Below are 19813 nucleotides of genomic sequence, written 5' to 3' on the forward strand. Positions count from 1 at the left end.
AGTTGGCTTGCATGACTCGTACCGTGAGAAGAAAAACAATAAAAAGCAAAAAAAGATACACAGAGAAATACTTAATTCTAATCAGCTGGACATTGTTTGTTAAAGAGTCGGGCTCTCCTGGTTCTGGAAGTACAAATCCCTTCATTTTACCACATAGACAATGTTAGGCCAAAATGTCCCAAATGAACATCATACTGCATTGAAGAAGGCTTTAAACTAGCGATTGAGACCATAAACACATTTAGAAAACGTTTACTGAGGTTAGAAATCAAGTGAGAAGTTGGTGAATTCTCCATTGACTTATATAGAGACGGAAGTCCTATTGACACCAAAACGGTTGCCCCCTGGTGGCCTTTTGATAGAATGCAGTTTTAAGTTACTTCCGCGTTGGCCTCATTTCAGAGGACCGGAACTCCCCGCCTGATTTTACCACATAGACGAAGTTACGTGACTCACAGTTTGAACTCTTCTATGCTTTGGATCGGAATGAAACTCTCCAGGTTAAAATCATCAGTGCAAAACATGAATAACTGCATTAGAACATATCTGGGTTTTTTTTTAGCAAAAAGTAGACGTGACTACAATTCCCAAGAAACAGCCAATCACAGAGCTTTGGTCACATGCTCCACTAATGGCAGGAAGAAGCTAAACATTACGATTGGTCACTTTTGAGGGAATTCAGTAACTACAGCAACACGTTTTGTTTACAACTTCAGCTACAAAGCATTATGAATTCATTACGATCTGATTCACGCCCACGGCTTCTTCTATCGTATGTCTCAGACACAACGTTGAAATAATGTAAACTGGTGGTCAGAATATGAACGTAAAGGATTGTTACGGTATCCAGCAGAGTCCAGAGTTTCTATTCTCAGTAACATTGAAGAGAAAATTTAGAAATGAGAATACAGAATAAGTAAAAGTACTTCAGGAACCAGCAGCTCCTCACACTTCACAACAACTCCAACCTCTTCAGAACAGTGACCATAACCAGCAGCATGCTCTATAAGAAAGATATATATGGGAGGGTCGTTTGAAACCAAATACATAAGAGCACAACTGTAACCAATGAATGATTGTGTGTTTGTTTGCTCCAACGTTAGCTTGTCTGGCTGACTATAATGTTAGCGAATATTAAGAAACAAGCACATGATGTTATGTGGAAAGAGCCCCGATCAGGACTGGAACATCCACTGTGTGGAAGCCAGTCCTGATTTAATCTAATGCTAGTTGCTCCGTCCTACTCTTTATTGGATTTGGGGGAAGTTTGCCTGAGACTTTCTTGCCAAACTCATCATGTAGCCGTCATCCTTAAATTTTTTCCTCATGTAAAAGTGGAACAAATTGTTTGAAACACAATAAAGCATAAATCTAACTACTTTCCGTGTTCTTGTTCATTTGTCAATAGTGTAATGTTGGAAAGAAGTTGCTGTTAGTGTCTTCTGAATGGATCAATTGGTGCAGATGACTTTTAAACTGGGAGCTGTTGAGCTGCTATTCACACCCAAATTTGGTCATTTTAGCAAAATGGCAAGCTAGTTGTTAGATCCACGAGTTAAAATCTTTTTGTATGTACTTTTTGTGAAAATGAAGGACCCACTGTTTCAAAAATACTACGAACTTTGATGATAAATCAGTCACATTTAGAGCTGCAGAAAATTAATCAGCAACTATTTTGATTATCGATTCATTGTTTTGAGTCAATACAAAATGATTTTAAGACATAAATCAGATTATGTTTGGGTCATTTTTGAGCAGTAATGTGGCATGTTATAATCTGACATGTTAGATACAAGTTTCCTCTCTTGTGCATGGGATTGAATTCTGTTATACAATGAGCAATTACGGCAAATTAAAAAAAACATCTTATTTCAAGTGAAGCCTCAACAACAATTAAACTTTATTTAGTTATTCCATGTGCAATTTTGTCTTGAACAATGAAAATAAAGTTCTATATCTATATATCAAACGAGAGCTGCCTGAGCCTGCCGGTCGCTAGCAGCCGACAGAATGAGAAGAAACGGACACGCGAACAACCGCGAGCAGCTCTGGAACAGCAAACACAGCTAACCCATTAGTGGGAAAGGATGATTTTGGCACAAAACACTGCAGTCCCAAGCGGCCTGCTTTATCCAAATTCTCCACAAACATGACGAGCAACATAAAAGAAACTAAGAGGACCCTGTTTCACTTCCTGTCCGATCAAAACACTGCATCTTCTAAAGAGAATCATACAGACGACGGTGATGATTTTTATTTCTTTACATAAACTTAATAAAACTGACAATCATAAGGACGTCAAACGAGACAATACAAATTGTCAGTTAAGCCACCCAGACTCTAATTTAAAGGTTATTTTGTGTTGGTTAATGTTTTAAACGACTTAATCAAATCAAACCTGAGCTCTACATTTACGGTCATCTTTCATGATTGCTGTACTTGTATGTGTGTTTTACCGCTGGATTGTTCTTTTTCAGGGTTTGAGGCCTCCGAAGCACATGTACTTGACTTCCAGATACTCGTCGATGCCGTACTTGGAGCCCTCTCTGCCCAAACCGGACTGTTTGACCCCACCGAAGGTAGCTTCCGGTGTGGACAGGAGGCCCTCGTTGACTCCAACTATCCCCACCTCCAACGCCTCCGCCACCCGCCAGATCTGACTCACATCCTTCGAGAAAAAGTAGCCTGGAAACAGAGAAACGGAGCATGTCAGGGTTCAAAAATACCAAAGAGACTTTCCTGAGATCAGAACAACAGAAGCTCAAAGTTCACACTTCATGATTGAATATGAAAAAAAGGGTTATCCCTATCCAAAATGGAGGCTTTTTGTCCACATTTGTAGGTTAATAGTGGTGTGTCCTTCACATTTTGGTCCAACAGAAAAACTGTTCAGGTGTCCAGACTGTACTAAACTGGTGATTGTTGATTATTATTTGATTTTATGTTACTTCAAATGCTTATAGGCAGATATCTGGTTGTATTTCAAATTTAAATATTATTATTATTATTGTTATTAAGAACTTGACAACAGAAAAGTCAAAAGTAAGATGTGTAAAATGGAAGTGTGCTGCAGTGTGTTGGTCTTGTTCATTAAAAAGGACATTAATGTAACTGCTTTAGGGTCAGTTCTTAATGTAAACATCACATTTTAATATAATGCACCAGGTTAGAGGTTCCTTGTACATTTTACAGCAGGAGTTCTCAGAGAATTTTTTTTCATATTCAAGAAATATTGGTATTGTAACTGAAACATCCCAAACCGAATCAGTGTTGGGTTGAAACCAGTTGGGAAATCAGTGGCGATTCCAGAGAGATGCACTCACCTGCCAGCCCAACATTAGATGCGTTGGCAATGGCCATGGCTTCTGCCTCCGTGTTAAACCTGTAAATCACAAACAGTTTCACCTTTAGTACCTGAATATAAACACCTGATGTGAAACACCATTTCACTGTGTGCTCGTGTAAGCACAGTGAAGTCTAACCATAGACTGTATATAAGAAATGGACGTAACATCCGTGACGTCACCCATTGGTTTGTGGACTGCTGCTCGGAGGCCAATAGTATCGGATCTGAGCATGAAAATTTCAGGTGCATGCTGGGGAAAATAAAAGCACAGATTCTACTTATATGGGCATCAGGAGGAGCATGAGGCACCCTCCTGAACCTGTGAACTAATCAACCTGTCAATCACGACGTAGCCACGCCCTAATGCATACCCTGCTTTATCGTCAAATATAAAATCAGGGAGGCCAAAATGTCCCAAATGAACATCATACTGCATTGAAGAAGGCTTTAAACTAGCGATTGAGACCATAAACACATTTTGAAAACGTTTACTGAGGTTAGAAATCAAGTGAGAAGTTGGTGAATTCTCCATTGACTTGTATAGAGACGGAAGTCCTTTTGACACCAAAACGGTCGCCCCCTGGTGGCCTTTTGATAGTATGCAGTTTTAAGTTACTTCTGCGTTGGCCTCATTTCAGAGGACCGGAACTCCCCGCCTGAGTCTAACACAAACATGACGAAACGTCTACATGTGAACAAACAGAGCTGTCAGAATGAGAGGTTTAGACAGTTTTCCAGAAACTTTAAAAAGGGCTTTCTCCAATAGATTAAAATGTCTATAAATTCAGATGTGAACACACTCTGAAAAGTATGGATCTGATCACCAGCTCTGTGGTCGTCACAGTCGTCACATTAACCTGTAAATGCAGCTTGAAACAGTCTCATATGATCTATGAGGTGAAGCTGCTTCCTGTGAGCGTACACACCTGATGACGGGCAGCAGCGGGCCGAAGGTTTCCTCCTTCGTGCACAGCATGTCTGTGGTGACGTCACCCAGGAGCGTTGGCTCCATGAAGGAACCCTCCAGACGCTTCCCGCCCCTCAGCACTTTTGCCCCGTGAGACACTGCGTCAGATATCTGGTGGACCACCTGAGAGACAGAAACATTCAGCTTTTAAAACATCACACACCAGGCAAGCTCTTGAAAGTTAAACGAGGAGCTTTCTGCAACATCCAGGCCTCATCATTTCAGCTTCAAAATTAAACACCAGTTTAACCTTCGTGTCGTCCTCCTGGGTCAAATTGACCCCGTTTGTTCCTTCTTTCCTCCCTCCCTCCTATCTTTCTTTCCTCCCTTCCTCCATCCCCCCTTTCTTCCCTCCCTTCTTTCCTCCCTCTTTCTCTCTCTTTCCTCCCCCCTACCTTCCTCCCTTCCTTCTTTCCCCTGTCCTTCTTTCCTTCCTTCCTCCCTTCCCCCTCCCACCCTCCCTTCTTTCCACCCTCCCTTCTTTCCTCCCTCCCTCCTACCTTCCTTCCTCCCTTCTTTCCTTTCCTCCCTCCTTTCCTTCCTCCTTTCCTTAATCCTTCCTCCTTTCTTTCCTTCCTTCCTCCCTCCTTTACTTCCTTCCTTCCTTCCTCCTTAACTTCATTTTCCTTTTTTCCTCCCTCCTTTTCTTCCTTCTTTCCTCCCTTCCTTCCTCCCTCCTTTCTTTCCTTCTTCCTCCCTTCCTTCCTTGACTCGAGGACAACCTGATGTCTATGAGATGATGATGATGATGATGATGATGATGATGTTCACCTTGTCAGCGGCTCTGGTGTTGATGAGCGGGCCCTGGGTGGTGTCAGGCTCTGAGCCGTGTCCCAGACGCAGCTCAGCGTCCATCGCTGCGCCCAACTTCTCCAGGAAGAGCTCGTAGATGCCGCTCTGCACCAGAAACCGGTTCGAACACACACAGGTCTGCAGGAAGACGTCGTGTTACAGTGATGTCGCAGAAACCAACATTCTTTATTTTCTGAGCAGGAGTCTTGTCTGTGCTTGTAAGTAGCTAATACGATATCGCAGTAGTTATTTCCTTTGTTTTATTCACTGTTTTTATTGTCATGACGGCTCACAAACAGTCAGTCAGTCATTAACAGAGCGAGCACGATGAGCTTCATTCAAACTAATATTACCTGTCCAGAGTTCCTGAACTTGGAGGCCATGGCTCCGCTGACAGCCAGGTCGACATCAGCACTGTCGAACACAATGAAGGGGGCGTGGCCACCCAGCTCCATGGAGGCCTTCTTCACAGTGTCAGCAGCGAGTTTCAGCAGCACCTGAGAGGAGAAAGACCGACTTTAGGTATGATGGGGAATAAGTTGTGACTTCATAGGATTACTTAAAGACTTTTAATTACAGATGTTAGCCATTACAGATGCAGTGGCTCAGCTGGACTCTGAGGGTCTTACTTTGCCCGTGGCAGTGGAGCCGGTGAAAGAGATTTTGGCCACCAGGGGGTCGGTGCAGAGAACCTCTCCGACTGACGGAGTCTTCTCCCTGGAGCAAGGAACTACGTTAAAAACCCCCGCCGGGATGCCCGCCTGCTCTGCCAGCTGCAAAAAAACCCAACAAAACAAAAACGTCCATGAGTCATGTCATCGTCATGGAAAGGGTTAAACTGATTCAACATTTCTGCATGCTGACCTCAGCCAGAGCGAGTGCTGACAGCGGTGTGTCCTCCGCTGGTTTGACCACCACTGTGCAGCCGGCAGCCAGAGCCGCTCCCACCTTCCTGGTGATCATGGCACTGGGGAAGTTCCACTGTGAAACAACACGACAGCATGTGACCAAACAAATAGAACAGAACAGAACATTAGAAGCATTAAAAACATTAAAGCTACTAATGAATATTATTTTATTTTTGTGTTAAGTTAAAACTTATCAATAAAAACAGGAGTCTCACCACCTGATTGTGATCAGTTGAACCGTTTGTCTCGACTTTTCCCAACTTTTACAAAACACACAGATCTTTTTTCCCCTGTCGCCTCACTTTTTAACTATTTGACATTTACTGTGTGATGTTTCCCTGAAGCTTAATAATTAATTACACTATCATTGAGGAGAATGAATTTGATTTAATCATAATTTAATGTTTATTTATGTTAGCATTTTATTTGGAGGTTATGTACCTCCATGATAAAAATACTGCCGTTTTGAGTCAGAGAATAAAAGTGATTATAATTCATCTAGAGGAGAACATGAATGTGTGAACACGTTTTCAAGACAATCCATCCTCAGTCAAAATGACAAATGTGAACCTGCTGGTGGCACTAAAGAGACACTCAGAGAATCACCAAAGTCACAATGATTGATCCTCTGAGGAACATAAAAGTCTGAGCAAAATGTTATGACCATCCACCTGAAAGAGATATTTCAGTCTGGACCAAAGTGGTGGACTGACAGACTGATATTACCATCCATACAGTCTGGCTGCTAGTGTGGCTATAAACAAGACCACCTGAAACTCTTATTGGTTGCTCACCGGTGTGATGATGGAGGCGACGCCCGTCGGCTGTTTGAGGAGGAGGATCTTTCGGTCTTTGGCGGGTGACGGTACGATGTCACCGTACACTCGCCGAGCCTCCTCCGAAAACCACTCCAGGAAGGAAGCGGAGTACGCAATCTCCCCGAGAGATTCGTTCAAGGGCTTACCCTGCAACACACACACACACACACACACACACACACACAGTCTGCTTAGATAGGAATTAAACAGTTCTATAACTATTTCGATCTCCATCACACAACATCAAATCATTACACCTCAGCCACTGACACATTAACAATGATGTTAAAGTTTACCAGCTGTTTTCAGACGCAGTGTCCCCGTTACTGTAAATTATCCACAGATCTCACTGCCAACACATCATACTGGGACTATTTCTTCCCCAGAAAGCAGTTTCAACTGTTGTGCCAGTGTTTTTTTGTATTTCACACCATGAGATGAAAAGAGATACATGAGGGTTGTTTTTTGTTAATTTGGGTGAACTGTCCCTTTATCTACATCATACTCACACATTCGAACGTGATCAGTTTAGCCAGGTCTTCTTTGTGCAGCGTCATCAGGTCGAACCATTTCCTTAGCAGGACGCTCCTCTCCTGCAGAATCAGATCACACGAAGGACACAACTTCTTTTGGTTACGGTTTAAATCATTGGAGATGTTTTTTTTCCTGCCTTCATCACCTCGGTAGATATTTGTTTGTTTTGCAATCATATTTTTTCTTAAAGGTTAGTATTATAGTTGATGACAGTAATTTGTCATTCACAGTGATTGATTACTGTGCATTCAATGTGAAGTCTGGTTCTTTTGTGTGGAATTAAATGAGATTAATATTTCACAGACTGGAAAGAGCTAGTAAGAGAGCTAGAGTAAGGTTTCTTAAGGTCACAAGTGGCTGGTTGCAGCAAACTATGGGTTCATTTAAGGGCAGAATGTGCCTTTTGTTGACCAATTAATTAAACTTGAAGGTTTTTTTGGCTTGACTGGGCCTCACTTCTTAATTTCGTACCTCCTCATGTCCATGCATATGTTGTTGGTATGACAATAAAGTATCTTTGAATCCTTGAATCCTTGAATTTCATCAAATGATTCATCTTTTAGATGTAGAAACGTGAGGTCATTGCATTTTTCTAGCATTCACAATAGAAAAAATTCAGCCTGTTTTTATAAAACATACTGATGTAAACAAATCTTTACAGCACCAGAAAAAAAGGTGTTACTGTCTAGTAGTGCTGAAAGGGTTTTAATCACTATATCAATTAATTGACTGATTGGAAAATGTACTGAAAACAATGCTTATCAACAATTACTAATTTAGAAAATGTTATAATTGCTTCAATTTTTACAAAAGCATTAAAATGTGAAAAACAGTAAATACTGTACTCCTAATATTGGGAGAAAACATCTTAATAAAATAAGAAATATATCAAGTTTAGAGCTGCAATAATTTGTCTGAACATCTTTGGGTTTTGGGATCGGTTGGTTGGACAAAACAAGATGTCTGAAGATGTCACCTTGGACTCTGAGGAACGGGGATTAACCTTTCCAACTGTTGTTATCTGACATTTATTCACTTAACAATTAACTCATAATGAAAACAATCATTGGTGGCAGTCCTGGTGCTACTCCCACAATAACTGTCAATTTGGGAGCTACAGCAGCTTTCAGTCCTGGTCTTTATATTTTTGAATCTCTGGTTATAAGAAACCAAACAATAGTTGGACTTTGTCTTTGTGCTCTGAAGGAAAAATTAACCTTTGACACTCTACTGAGGTTTAATAACTGAGTGATAACAGTTGGACAGGAAAGACCCTGTAATCACTGATCAGCAACACACAGGACAACATGACGTGTTTATTCAACCGTATAGACTACATATTAAAGTTATACTATACAGTACATAATAATGTTCTTTACTGTCTCACACAGGGAGAAATATTGGGTTGATTCTGCTCTGACAGTCTATTTAAGTGCATATCCTACAGTGTTGCTGGGCATAGAATAGAATATAATAGTCTTTATTGTCATTATACAATGTATAACGAAATTTACGAAGGCATCTCTGCAGTACATTTGGTTAAAAAAGGAAGGAATAAAAGAATAAATAGCATATAAAAGAATGAATAATAAATACATAGCAGCAGTTCAATGGAAAAGTGATGGGAGACGGTTGATTTCATTATAACTATACATTATAGTGTGTCAACTGATAAACTAATATGTTAAATTCAAAATAATAAATACCCAAACACCTCCTCAGTTACTTTACTGATGAGATGGGCTTCAGTTTACTCACACAATCACAACCCAATCATATTAATTAGCTGTAGAAATAACACCTGCAGTTAAGTGATCGGGTAATGCCTTCACGCCAAACTCCATTCAAATATTTTGCAGTTTCATGTGATAATGTTTACTGACTCATGTACATGTTTCGTAAACGCAAAAATGCGGTTTTGTTAGAGTCGTTGGGAGACTTTCTTCTCATCGGCATTTACGTGTCTAACTAACACTCTGCAAAACCGACATCTATTTGAACTCGACCACGTTTGTGCAGCTTTCACTCTACAACTGCGCTCTGCAGCACGAAATAATAAACTAAAGTGAAACTTTGGATTTTGTATACACTGCTTCTTGTCTGATGATATATGCATTAGCCGAATTATAGTCTAGCTCTTACCAATTGAGAAATGACCCTGTGTTGCAATGTTTTTGTGCTTATATGTGCAAATGCGCAACAATAACCTTAATTTGACCGCTTTTTGAATGGAGTGCAGTTATGACAATCGTCTAGCCAGGAAACATGGATACATATCTTACCTTAGCAGAGTACTGCTTCCAGGAGTGAAACGCTTTGTATGCAGCGTCCACAGCCTGCTTGGCTTCAGCCGGGCCGCAGTCGGACACCCGGGCTATCTCCTGCCCGGTGGCCGGGTCCAAGACCGGGAACACCGAGGCTGCAGAGATCCAACGACCGTCTACGTAGCCCTGCGTCCGGAGCAGAGGAGCGGAGACATCCAGGCTGTAGTGCCTCTGCATGGCGGCGGGCAGGCCGGGCAGCACCTGCCGGAGGAAGCAGCGGGTCCTCAGCACACAGATAGTAGACATACCGGGAGTGGATTACAAGAGCTCCGTGTTCGTGTGTGTTAAACTCTTACTGTGTGACAGGGGGAGGGTCGTATCTCTCCCCGCAGACTGCAGTTGAACCTTCAACAGCTCTCTGTCGGTTTCAACCAGTTCTGAAGAGAAGGACGCGTTCACCACGTGACACTGCACAAACACAATCGTTATGGCACTTTCCCGTCTTTTATTCTGCTCTGGACCACTGATGCATTTTAATGGGTGGTGAGAGCAAGACTTTTGTATTTCTTCAAATTGCATTCAAGTGCTTCCGCAGGACTTGCAGTTTTTGTAACTTAACCCCATGTGATACAATTTCTGGAGAGTTTAAAGAAATCAATTAAATATAGTTCATACCTTTAACAAGACTGCAGTTAACCCGAACAAGCCAGCCGCTGTCACGTTATTGATGCCAAGCCAAGCTCTAGTGAAACCAATGCTGAAGTGCCTTGAACCTGCATTCCCTCTAATGGCCAGCAGGGGTCGACACCACTGGCTCCTAAAAGACGCCCATTTGTATAGAAGTGAATGAGAAAATGAGCCTACTTCTCATTGAATTACCTCAGTAAACACTTGTGTTTGAGTCTTAATTGCTAGATGCAAGTCTTCTTCAATATAGCATAATGTTCATATTGTAAAGTACGGTCCCATTTCGAGTAAAATTCCCATTTAGAATAAAATTCTACAGCTGATCATAATTTCATTAGTCAGTTAATGTGGTTAGGTGAAAAGCACTGATGAAATGTTGAACAAACTTTTATTTAAGTTGGCTGGTATCTTTCTTATATGAGATAGGCCTACTTATGGCTCATTAAGACAAGTACAAATTACACTACTGCCTTGAAAGTTTATGATAACGTGGATCTATCACAGCAGACGGTTCTTATTTCTAGTTTGAAGACAACCTGGTTACCTGCAAATATGGGTGTGGAAGGAAATGAAGATTTGGATATACTTGCCAAACGATCTCTTAATCTCAGTCAGTCAGTTCACAGCTTCCATTATATTAAATTGTGGTCAAAATGCAAAAACAGCATCAAGAATACTGGAATATGAATGACACAGGAAGACACCTCTATAATATTCAAATATGGAGAGCCGTATCACTCATTCTACCCAAACTGTACACCAACTATCCAGTCAACCTCTGCCGCCACCTAGTGGACATTGTGCGCAAACGCAGTCGACAACACCAATGCAAACAAAAACAACATTTAATCTAAGGGAGAGGAAATTGCTATTATTAATATTATACGTGCCATTCAGTCTTTTTTAGTTACTCGTACAATTATGGATAATCCCAGAACCTGATGTTGAGCTATGAAACTAAATAATAACAAAATATAGAAAACAGGACATATAGTCAAAGAAGTTAAGTCTCATATGTAACAAGAGTGGGGTTCATATTTACAGATTTACACATACAGCTCAAAGGATCCAGAGAGAGAGAGAGAGAGAGAGAGAGAGAGAGAGAGAGAGAGAGACTGCATTTAGAGTAACCATTCCTGAATTAACCCTTCTGTTGTCCTCGAGTCAAGGAAGAAAGGGAGGAAGGAAGAAGAAAGGGAGGAAGGAAGAAGGAAGGATGGAAGAAGGAAGGAAAGGAGGGAAGAAGGAAGAAGGGAAGGAAGGAATGGAGGAAAGGAAAGAAGGAAGGGAGGAAGGAATGGAAGGAAGGAAGGACGGAGGAAATAAGGAAGGAAGGAAGGTAGGAGGGAGGGAGGAAGGAAGAAGGAAGGAAAGGAGGGAAGGAAGAAGGGAAGGAAGGAAGGGAGGAAAGGAAAGAAGGAAGGGAGGAAGGAAGGAAGGAAGGAGGGAGGAAGAAAGGAAAAGAGGAAAGGAGGAAGGAAGGAAAGAAGGACAGAGGAAAGAAGGACAGAGGAAAAAACAAAGGGAGGGAGGAAAGAAGGAATGGAGGAAGGAAAGTAGGAGGGAAGAAAGGGGGATGGAGGAAGGAAAGAAGGAAGGGAGGAAAGAGAGAGGAAGGAAAGAAAGAGCGAAGGAGGGAGGGAAGAAAGACAGACGGAAGGAAGGAAGGAAGGGAGGAAAGAAGGAACTCTTTTTACAAGAAGTTATCAGCAGCAGAGCAGATTTTATCAGATGTTAATCATTTTTCATACACTTTTAACTCTGATTGTTCACCTGTGTTTAAGTCGTCAAAGTTTTCCATTTCAATCAGGAGAGACGAGTGAATAGAAAGATATTTATTGTAAATATGTAATGAACAAAATCTTAGTAATGACAAAGTCTTTGGCGCTTGAACTCCATGAGGAATCATCTCTTAACAGCTGCATATATATGTAGATCCCCCATGAAGTCCAGACACTGGTGGTGGTGAGACTGAAGAGAAGATGGCAGATGGGAATAGACTGCAGATCCTGTAGAGAAGGAGGAGATGGGGAGGTGGTGGGGCGCAGGAACAGCTGTATGACAGGACTGAAGCAAAGAGAGAGAGGCACATTTAAACGGACCGCTACAAGATGATAGGCTAAGGCTGAAGTGTGGCGTTTTGCTATTGGTCGCTGAGATTGACAGGTGACTGGCAACAATGAGATAATGCACTAGACATAGAAATCTAGGTAATAGATGAGCATGCTTGAAGAAGGCAGAAGTTACCAGTTATGCCTGTATGTTTTAGAGTCTTCTGACTGAACTTTCGCTAAGCTTCATTTGGCCAATTCAGCTACATCTTAATGAACTTCCACAAAAAATACAGTTCAAACATTTTTTTTTGTGCTTGTCTACGGTTTGGTTGACGTGATCTGAACTTGTTTATTGAAGCCCTTTTTAGACCAGCCAAAAAGTCTTAAGGAGTGTCTTGTAACAAGAATGGAATGCGGTTAAGCAGCAACGTTATAGGTCTGTGTTGATGTGTTGATGTGTTGACTCAAAGGCAGGACTCGGCATGCAGAATACAACACAGTTTAATGGATACTTTTGCTGTTTGGCTTTTGCTTCAAAGGCCCATCTCCCTTGATTAACATGCCACATGCTTCAATATCATTTGGGGGTTTGTGCCTGATTATATTCACACTGCTTTCATAGGTGTTATAAGACAGCTGACAGAACTAGAAGGTACCAAGCAGCCTTATTATATTAGCAGTCCTGCCACACTCAGGGTTATTGAAAGCTGACTCAAATGCATTCAGCAGCCTCACCTGATTACTCATTTATCCAGACCATTAAAGACCGTGTAAAGTGAATTCAGACATTCTCTTCTAAACACATTAAATAGGTCATAAATGTATTTCTAAAAAAGGTGTAAAAAGCATTTCAACCATTTAGATTTGAATAGTGGAGCTAGGCTTTGGGAGAAGAGAAAAAAACAGACTTTTACACAACTTTGAAGCCTAATTTCATATATTTGGCGATTTTTTTAATCATTCAAATTTGGCAGGGTGGTTAACAACACACTTTTCTGTGGCATGTCAAACTCAGAACACATATTTATTTTTACTTTACACAGACCATTAAGTGAGAGGAAATTCCAGAAAGTCTCTGAATGGCGGGTGTGGTGTTGTTCTATAGCAAGCCTTGCCTTGAAGGTATACTAGATGGTCGTTACATCAAACACCATGGCCTTCTAGTTTCAGCTGTTTTTTCTCCTTTTGAAACATAAAAATTCACTTTGACGAGGTGAACAAAGCAGATGTCATGCTCCTTGAACTTGTTGTGAGGTGGCAGTTCTTGTATAGGGGAAGTACAACGACATTCAATGTGCATCTCTGTACTCGTCTGGCCAAGTCTGTGAAACTGTAGGGTCCGTTTTGGACACACCCTGCTGTTGTTTTTGAAAATGCAAATCTCCTTAAAGTCTCATAAAAACCAAATATGTTGCTCTTCAAGTAGTTAACAAATTCTTGCTGCACAGAGCCACACCACATTTCTCAACTCAGTGTACAGTCAGTGAACGTGTCCTTACATTTTGTAAGAAGATGAATGAACACCCAAAAGTGCAGAAATATATTTGCTACCAGGACACAACAGTTTTAGATGATGGGAGAGTCAAACAAGTCACAGAGAATGAGCAGAATGCCTTCCTTTTGGCATTGATTGAGCCAAACAGTGAAATTCTTTTTCATATCAGAATGGTACAGAAGGGTTTGGTCTACACAAGTAAAAGCTATTGCTGCACAAAAAGACGTAATGATTATTGCGTAAGCCTGACAGATGGCTGCTCTGGGGAGATCGAACAGATAATATCATATCGCTCAGAAGTAATATCTGGAATTGCTCTATTCCTCCTTTCCCCTTCCACAGGGTTTTGGGTTTGTGCCCCATATTGTCTGATAGAGGGTACGTCCCCAATCCACTTGATTCCAGTTGATAAGCTTGAACAAAAATGAAAGGAGGGAGGGAAGAAGGAAGGAAAGGAGGGAGGAAGGAAGGAGGAAAGGAAAGAAGGAAGGAGGGAGGGAGGGAGGGAGGGAGGGAGGAAAGAAGGAAAGAGGGAGGGAGGAAAGAAGGAAGAAGGGAGGGAGGGAGAAAGGAAAAGAGGAAGGGAGGAAGGAAGGAAGGAAAGAAGGACAGATGAAAGAAGGAAGGTAATGGGGAGGAAAGAAAGAGAGAAGGAGGGAGGGAGGAAAGAAGGAAGGAAGGAAGGAAGGAAGGAAGGAAGGAAGGAAGGAAGGAAGGAAGGAAGGAGGGAAGAAAGAAGAGTAAAAAAAGACGGGGTCAATTTGACCCGAGAGGACGACACAAAGGTTAAAGTAATAAAATGAAGTGTCACTTTAAATGAGCTTTGTGTCGCTTGTGTTGTTGCAGTTCATCAGGCATGACATCATGTTGATTGATGTTCACCAGCATCAACCCAGTGCTCAGTGAACATACAGTTGGCATATGGCAGCCTTTCCATCCTGATTTCTATACATTCAAATCTTGGAAAAATCTTTCTTTCACAACAGATGCGCAGTAGTGTCTGTCGCAGTGAAGGTTCCAAATGTTATGGCTCTAATAGACAAGCGTCTGCTATTATGACGTTTTTTAAGAAGAATTTATAGAATTGGAGTTTCAGATCAACAAGGACATAACATTCACACACTTTCCACTTGTACTCATATTTATAAATGAAGGCTACTATTTTTGTAAAAGGTCAGTGTTTATATGCGAGAGTGACTGATAACTTATTTTCCTGTATAATGTTGTGGTGTAAATAGTTATAATTTTCTTCTTCTCTTTCTACACAGTATGTGAGTGGATTGAAACAGAGAAACCCTCCAGAGGTGATGGCTCACTTACGTTTTCAATCATCAAACTAAAGTGTTTTTGTCTGAGGTGTTTAATCCTTTTTATGCATTTTGTGATCAGTTTAAATTGAGATAAAGTTCAAATAAAAATGTTGTGTGCTGCTTTAGAGGTGACACAGTGCAGATGATACACTTCAGTCTGTTGTCAACACATAACATATTTTGAGAGTGATATAGTTTTAATTTGATTGACTGGATGATTGGGGAATCTAAAAGATACAATAAGTCCCTTAAGAAATTATTTTATTTTAATACAATTTGAATATTACTTTGTCTGAGTGATAACACAAGAATACCAGATTAATAATAAATCTACGACAGAATTAAGTGAGTGTTTCTTTCAGGCCATTAGCTCCTGAACATGCTACTGGAGTTTATAGTGGTATGAGGAAGAAAGAAGGAAACACACTGAAGTCTTTTGGGTGTGAACTGCCAAAAGAAGAAGTAGCCAAAACTAACCGTTCAACCAGCTGAACAGGTTTAATGGTGTTAATGCCAGGGGGAAGGATCAAGTGTTAAAAGCTGCTTGATATCCGAGTTTGGCAGAAGTCTCTCAGCAGGACACGGAGACATTAAGCAACAATGGCTGCAATTCAGCGTTTGAGAGAGTTAATCAACGAGCGACTAACTGATGCTGCTGAAGAAATATTCCGAGATTTTCTAACAATTATCTCAGAGTACGAAAAAGAGATCAACCGTCAGCGCAGACTGCTGGATATCGTTTGGAAACCTGAAATAAAGCTACACAGAATAGGTCTGTAAAACTCTAATTATTATATAATTAAGCAGAATAATCATAATAATAAACTATATAATAAAAATATATAGGTTTAGTTGTTTGCTCGGGTGTTTACAATGCTGAAGTCAGTTTCTGATTGGGAGGGACTTAAAGGGAGATTTAAGGGAAACAAATCTGGCAAGGTAACTTTATGTGTGTAGCGTATTTCCTCCTCACAGTGCCAGACATATCAACTCTCTGAAGTTTCGGGAGTTTCACGCATATTAAAATCAGCTCTCCGACGCCTGCAACTATATCAAAGAAACTAGAGCGAGCAGGAGCGCGCGCCAGAAAGTGACTGAGTGCGTGGGGTTGATTGTGTAGCGCGCACGAGACGGAGCGAGTATCCAGCGCGTGTGTGTGTGAGAGAGAGAGAAAACGTCCTGAATACACAAATGTGAAATAATATCACTGCTGGGTTGAAGATTAAACAATTATTATTGTACAATAAGGAGACAGCATACATACAGAATGACATCAGATCATCTCAACGAGTAAAGAGTCTAAACTATTAGTTTCTAACAACAAAGAAATCATCTGTGATTGGTCAAACATACCGGTCTACATGATTTTACCCATTAGAGTATCACCACGGAGCATAACATACATGAATATGCACATCCTACTTGACATACCACCCAAAATCAAGAAAATCCCATCATAAATTATCCCATGACACCTTGCAATGCACCCTAGGCACTTTCTATCTTATTTGGACATAGGCTAAGTTAAGGGAGGAGCAATGGGCAGTGCTAACAAAACACAGTGTGTCTTATGGAATGAAGCAAAACCAGTAAGCTTACATCCATAGTCTTACGTTAAAATGATCAATCCAATTATTAATCCTTCTTCACTTTTACAATATGAAATAGAAACGTTTTTATCTTAGACTTAAAAGTAGTCAGAGTTTGTCTAATATCATCTGGAAGGTTATTCCAGGTCTGTGAAGCATGATAACAGAATGCTGCTTTATATTGTTTTGTACATGTCTGCAATATTAGTATTTCATGTATACTACTAATTATACATTATACTACTAATTTAAATTGTGTGCAATATACATATAATATACATATATATATTTATTTCACTTTAATATCTTATCTTATCTTATCTTATCTTATCTTATCTTACTGACTCTTGGAACAAACAGCAGGCACCAGATGGCCTTATGGTCATAGAAGGGTTATATGGCACAAGCAAGTCAGACCCAGAGACACAAAATTATTTATAAACAAGTAGTATAATTTTGGGACAGTTCCGGACAGTCACACCCAATTTTCTAATCTGTGTAGTAGAATTGTATGGTCCGCAGTGTCAAGAGCAGCTAAAACAGAGACTTCGCTTGAGTCTCTGTTCAGCTGAATGTCATAAATACTTATAAGAGAGCAGTGCCAGTTCTATGATGGGGCCAAAATCATGATTGAAAGTTAACAAAGCAAATATTCAATGCTCTTCTCAGGAGAGGCTTAATTAGTAAATAGGAGAGAATTGTTGACAAGTGTTAGGTCTTTCTCCAAGCTGCATAAAACGGATTTAAAGAAGCTAGTAGGTTGAACATCAAGGCAGCAGGTGGAAAACTTAAAATTAAAGACAGTTTCTTTAAGTATTTTGTTAACAGTGGGATTAAATTGTGTTATGATCACCAGGTTACTACTGCAAAGGCTGCGGTAATAATATATTTTTGTCAGGGATTGTAGCCTGTCTGATACAAAATCAAAAATCATTAATTAATGCTTATAAAGCCTCTATAAAGGATGCCTTCTCAGAAAGTGGTACAAGAGTTTCTCTTCAGTCTTTCCTCTTTGTCCTTCCAGAGCTCCCACAGCAACATGTCTATGAGGAGGAGGAGGTTCTCACTGACCAGCAGCTCTGTGACCAGGAGAGGAACTCAAGTCTGGACCACGAGGAACCAGAGCCTCCACAGATAAAAGAGGAACCAGAGGAACCAGAGCCTCCACAGATTAAAGAGGAACCAGAGGAACCAGAGCCTTCACAGATTCAAGAGGAACAAGAGGAACGAGAGCCTCCACAGATTCAAGAGGAACAAGAGGAACCAGAGCCTTCACAGATTCAAGAGGAACTCTGCACCAGTCTGGTGGGAGAACAGCTGGTACTGAAGCCGGAGACAGAAACCTTGATGTGGACTCCTACTTATGAGGAAAGTGAAGATCAGACTCTGGACTTGAGTCCTGATGAAACTCAGATTGCGGCAGAGGAACAGCATTTTGTCAGCGTGTCAGTTAAAAGCTTTGTGGATCCAGAACCAGACAGTGACGAGCAGCTCCTCTCTCACAACTCTCATGTAGCTGAGAACCAAGATCACGAAGGAGGCGAACATGAAGATTCAGGATCAACTAGAAATGCAGAACCAAAACCACAGAAGAGACATCACAGTAGAGAAAATCACAACAATGAAGACAAGTCTACCACTGTAAAGAGTCTCTGTTTTAAATGTGACACTTGTGGGAAATTGTTTGCGATCAAGTCCATGATGCTCAGACATCAGAGAATCCACACAGGTGAGAAGCCGTACCAATGTGAGACTTGTGGGAAAAGATTCTCTGAGTCGGGCACATTAAAAGGGCACAGGAGAATCCACACAGGTGAGAAGCCGTACCAATGTGAGACTTGTGGGAAAAGATTTTCTAAGACGAGCACATTAAAAAAGCATGAAAAAATACACACAGGTGAGAAACCATACTCATGTAACACCTGTGGAAAAAGATTCTCTGACCGGTCTAGATTAAAAGAGCATATGAAAACACACACAGGTGAGAAGCCGTTCTCATGTAACATTTGTGGGAAAGGATTCAGACAGATGAACGGAGTAAACCGGCATATGATAACACACACAGGTGAGAAGCCGCACCCATGTGACATCTGTGAGAGAAGATTCTCTCACGTGGCTATATTAAAATCGCACATGAGAGTCCACACAGGTGAGAAGCCGTACCCATGTGAGACTTGTGGGTTAAGATTCACGCAGTTGGGCACATTAAAACTGCATATGATAACACACACAGGTGAGAAGCTGTACCCATGTGACATCTGTGATAAAAGATTCTCTCTGCTGGGAAAACTAAAAGTGCACATGAGAGTCCACACAGGGGAGAGGCCGTACTTATGTTACACTTGTGGGAAAAGATTCATGCAGCTGAGCGTATTAAACCTGCACATGAAAACACACACTGGTGAGAAGTCGTAGGATTACAAATATGCCTGTCATGCCAACTCATATTCTTTTGCTGCTGCTACTGTATTGCTTTTGTTCTCTTCTTTTTTACCTTAACTCAGAGTTAACTGAATTAACTGTCATCACCTGTTCTGAAACCGAAAACTCTGAGTTTGACAGCTCAAAGTTAGTCAACCCAGAGTTCAGGTTTTAACTCAGAGTTTGCTAAACCTGCTTTGTGAAACAGGTGTAACAGAAAATTAACAACGAATTTTACAATAAAGAACATTATACTACCATGTACTGTAAAAATCCCAAACGTGAGCAGAGCAGAAACGAGAGAGAAAATGAACTCTCTGACCCACGATGTTCTGAATAGAGGATGATACCACATGATGTTCACACACTTCACACACACATTGACCTTAAAGGTTGGCAGGGATGTTTGTTACTCTGTGACACTCTTACAAATGAGTTAAAAGAGAGCTTTAGTTGATGACAGCTTGTTGCAATACAGCTCTCCACTGATATGACTGTGTGTGTTCAGAGCTGTCAGTGGGTCACTGGTCACTGAACACGTTAAATACTGAATGAGTCAAAGAAAACGTAGACTTCAGTCAGCGGGCCAGATGGTGTTTCATCAGAAACTTTCTGTGAGCATGTTGAA

The 19813-nt window shown here is 41.0% G+C and overlaps 2 protein-coding genes across 4 annotated transcripts; one reads left to right on the forward strand and one right to left on the reverse strand.

Annotated features, from left to right (window-relative positions):
• Nucleotides 1–1716: 1716 nt before the first annotated feature.
• aldh5a1 (aldehyde dehydrogenase 5 family, member A1 (succinate-semialdehyde dehydrogenase)) lies at nt 1717–10340 on the reverse strand. Of its 3 annotated transcripts, XM_062422041.1 has the most exons (12): nt 10305–10340; nt 9986–10097; nt 9648–9890; nt 7341–7424; nt 6808–6978; nt 5970–6086; nt 5735–5878; nt 5459–5602; nt 5085–5243; nt 4273–4436; nt 3324–3382; nt 1719–2685 (listed from the first exon to the last, which is right to left on the reverse strand). In XM_062422041.1, the coding sequence occupies exons 3-12, from the start codon at nt 9864–9866 to the stop codon at nt 2474–2476; spliced, it is 1473 nt and encodes a 490-aa protein (XP_062278025.1). In that variant the 5' UTR covers nt 9867–9890; nt 9986–10097; nt 10305–10340; the 3' UTR covers nt 1719–2473. The 3 variants fall into 3 exon arrangements, with proteins under 3 accessions (XP_062278023.1, XP_062278025.1, XP_062278024.1); XM_062422040.1 differs by lacking the exon at nt 10305–10340 and having other exon boundaries at nt 9986–10145; XM_062422039.1 differs by lacking the exons at nt 9986–10097; nt 10305–10340 and having other exon boundaries at nt 1717–2685; nt 9648–9970.
• Nucleotides 10341–15775: 5435 nt separating this feature from the next.
• Nucleotides 15776–19179, forward strand: LOC133983990 (zinc finger protein OZF-like). The gene is made up of 2 exons (XM_062423206.1): nt 15776–15947; nt 17789–19179. Exons 1-2 carry the CDS (start codon nt 15776–15778, stop codon nt 19177–19179), a joined length of 1563 nt encoding a protein of 520 aa, XP_062279190.1.
• Nucleotides 19180–19813: the final 634 nt, after the last annotated feature.

The sequence above is a fragment of the Scomber scombrus genome, chromosome 7, assembly GCF_963691925.1.
Source record: "Scomber scombrus chromosome 7, fScoSco1.1, whole genome shotgun sequence".
NCBI lineage: Eukaryota > Metazoa > Chordata > Actinopteri > Scombriformes > Scombridae > Scomber > Scomber scombrus.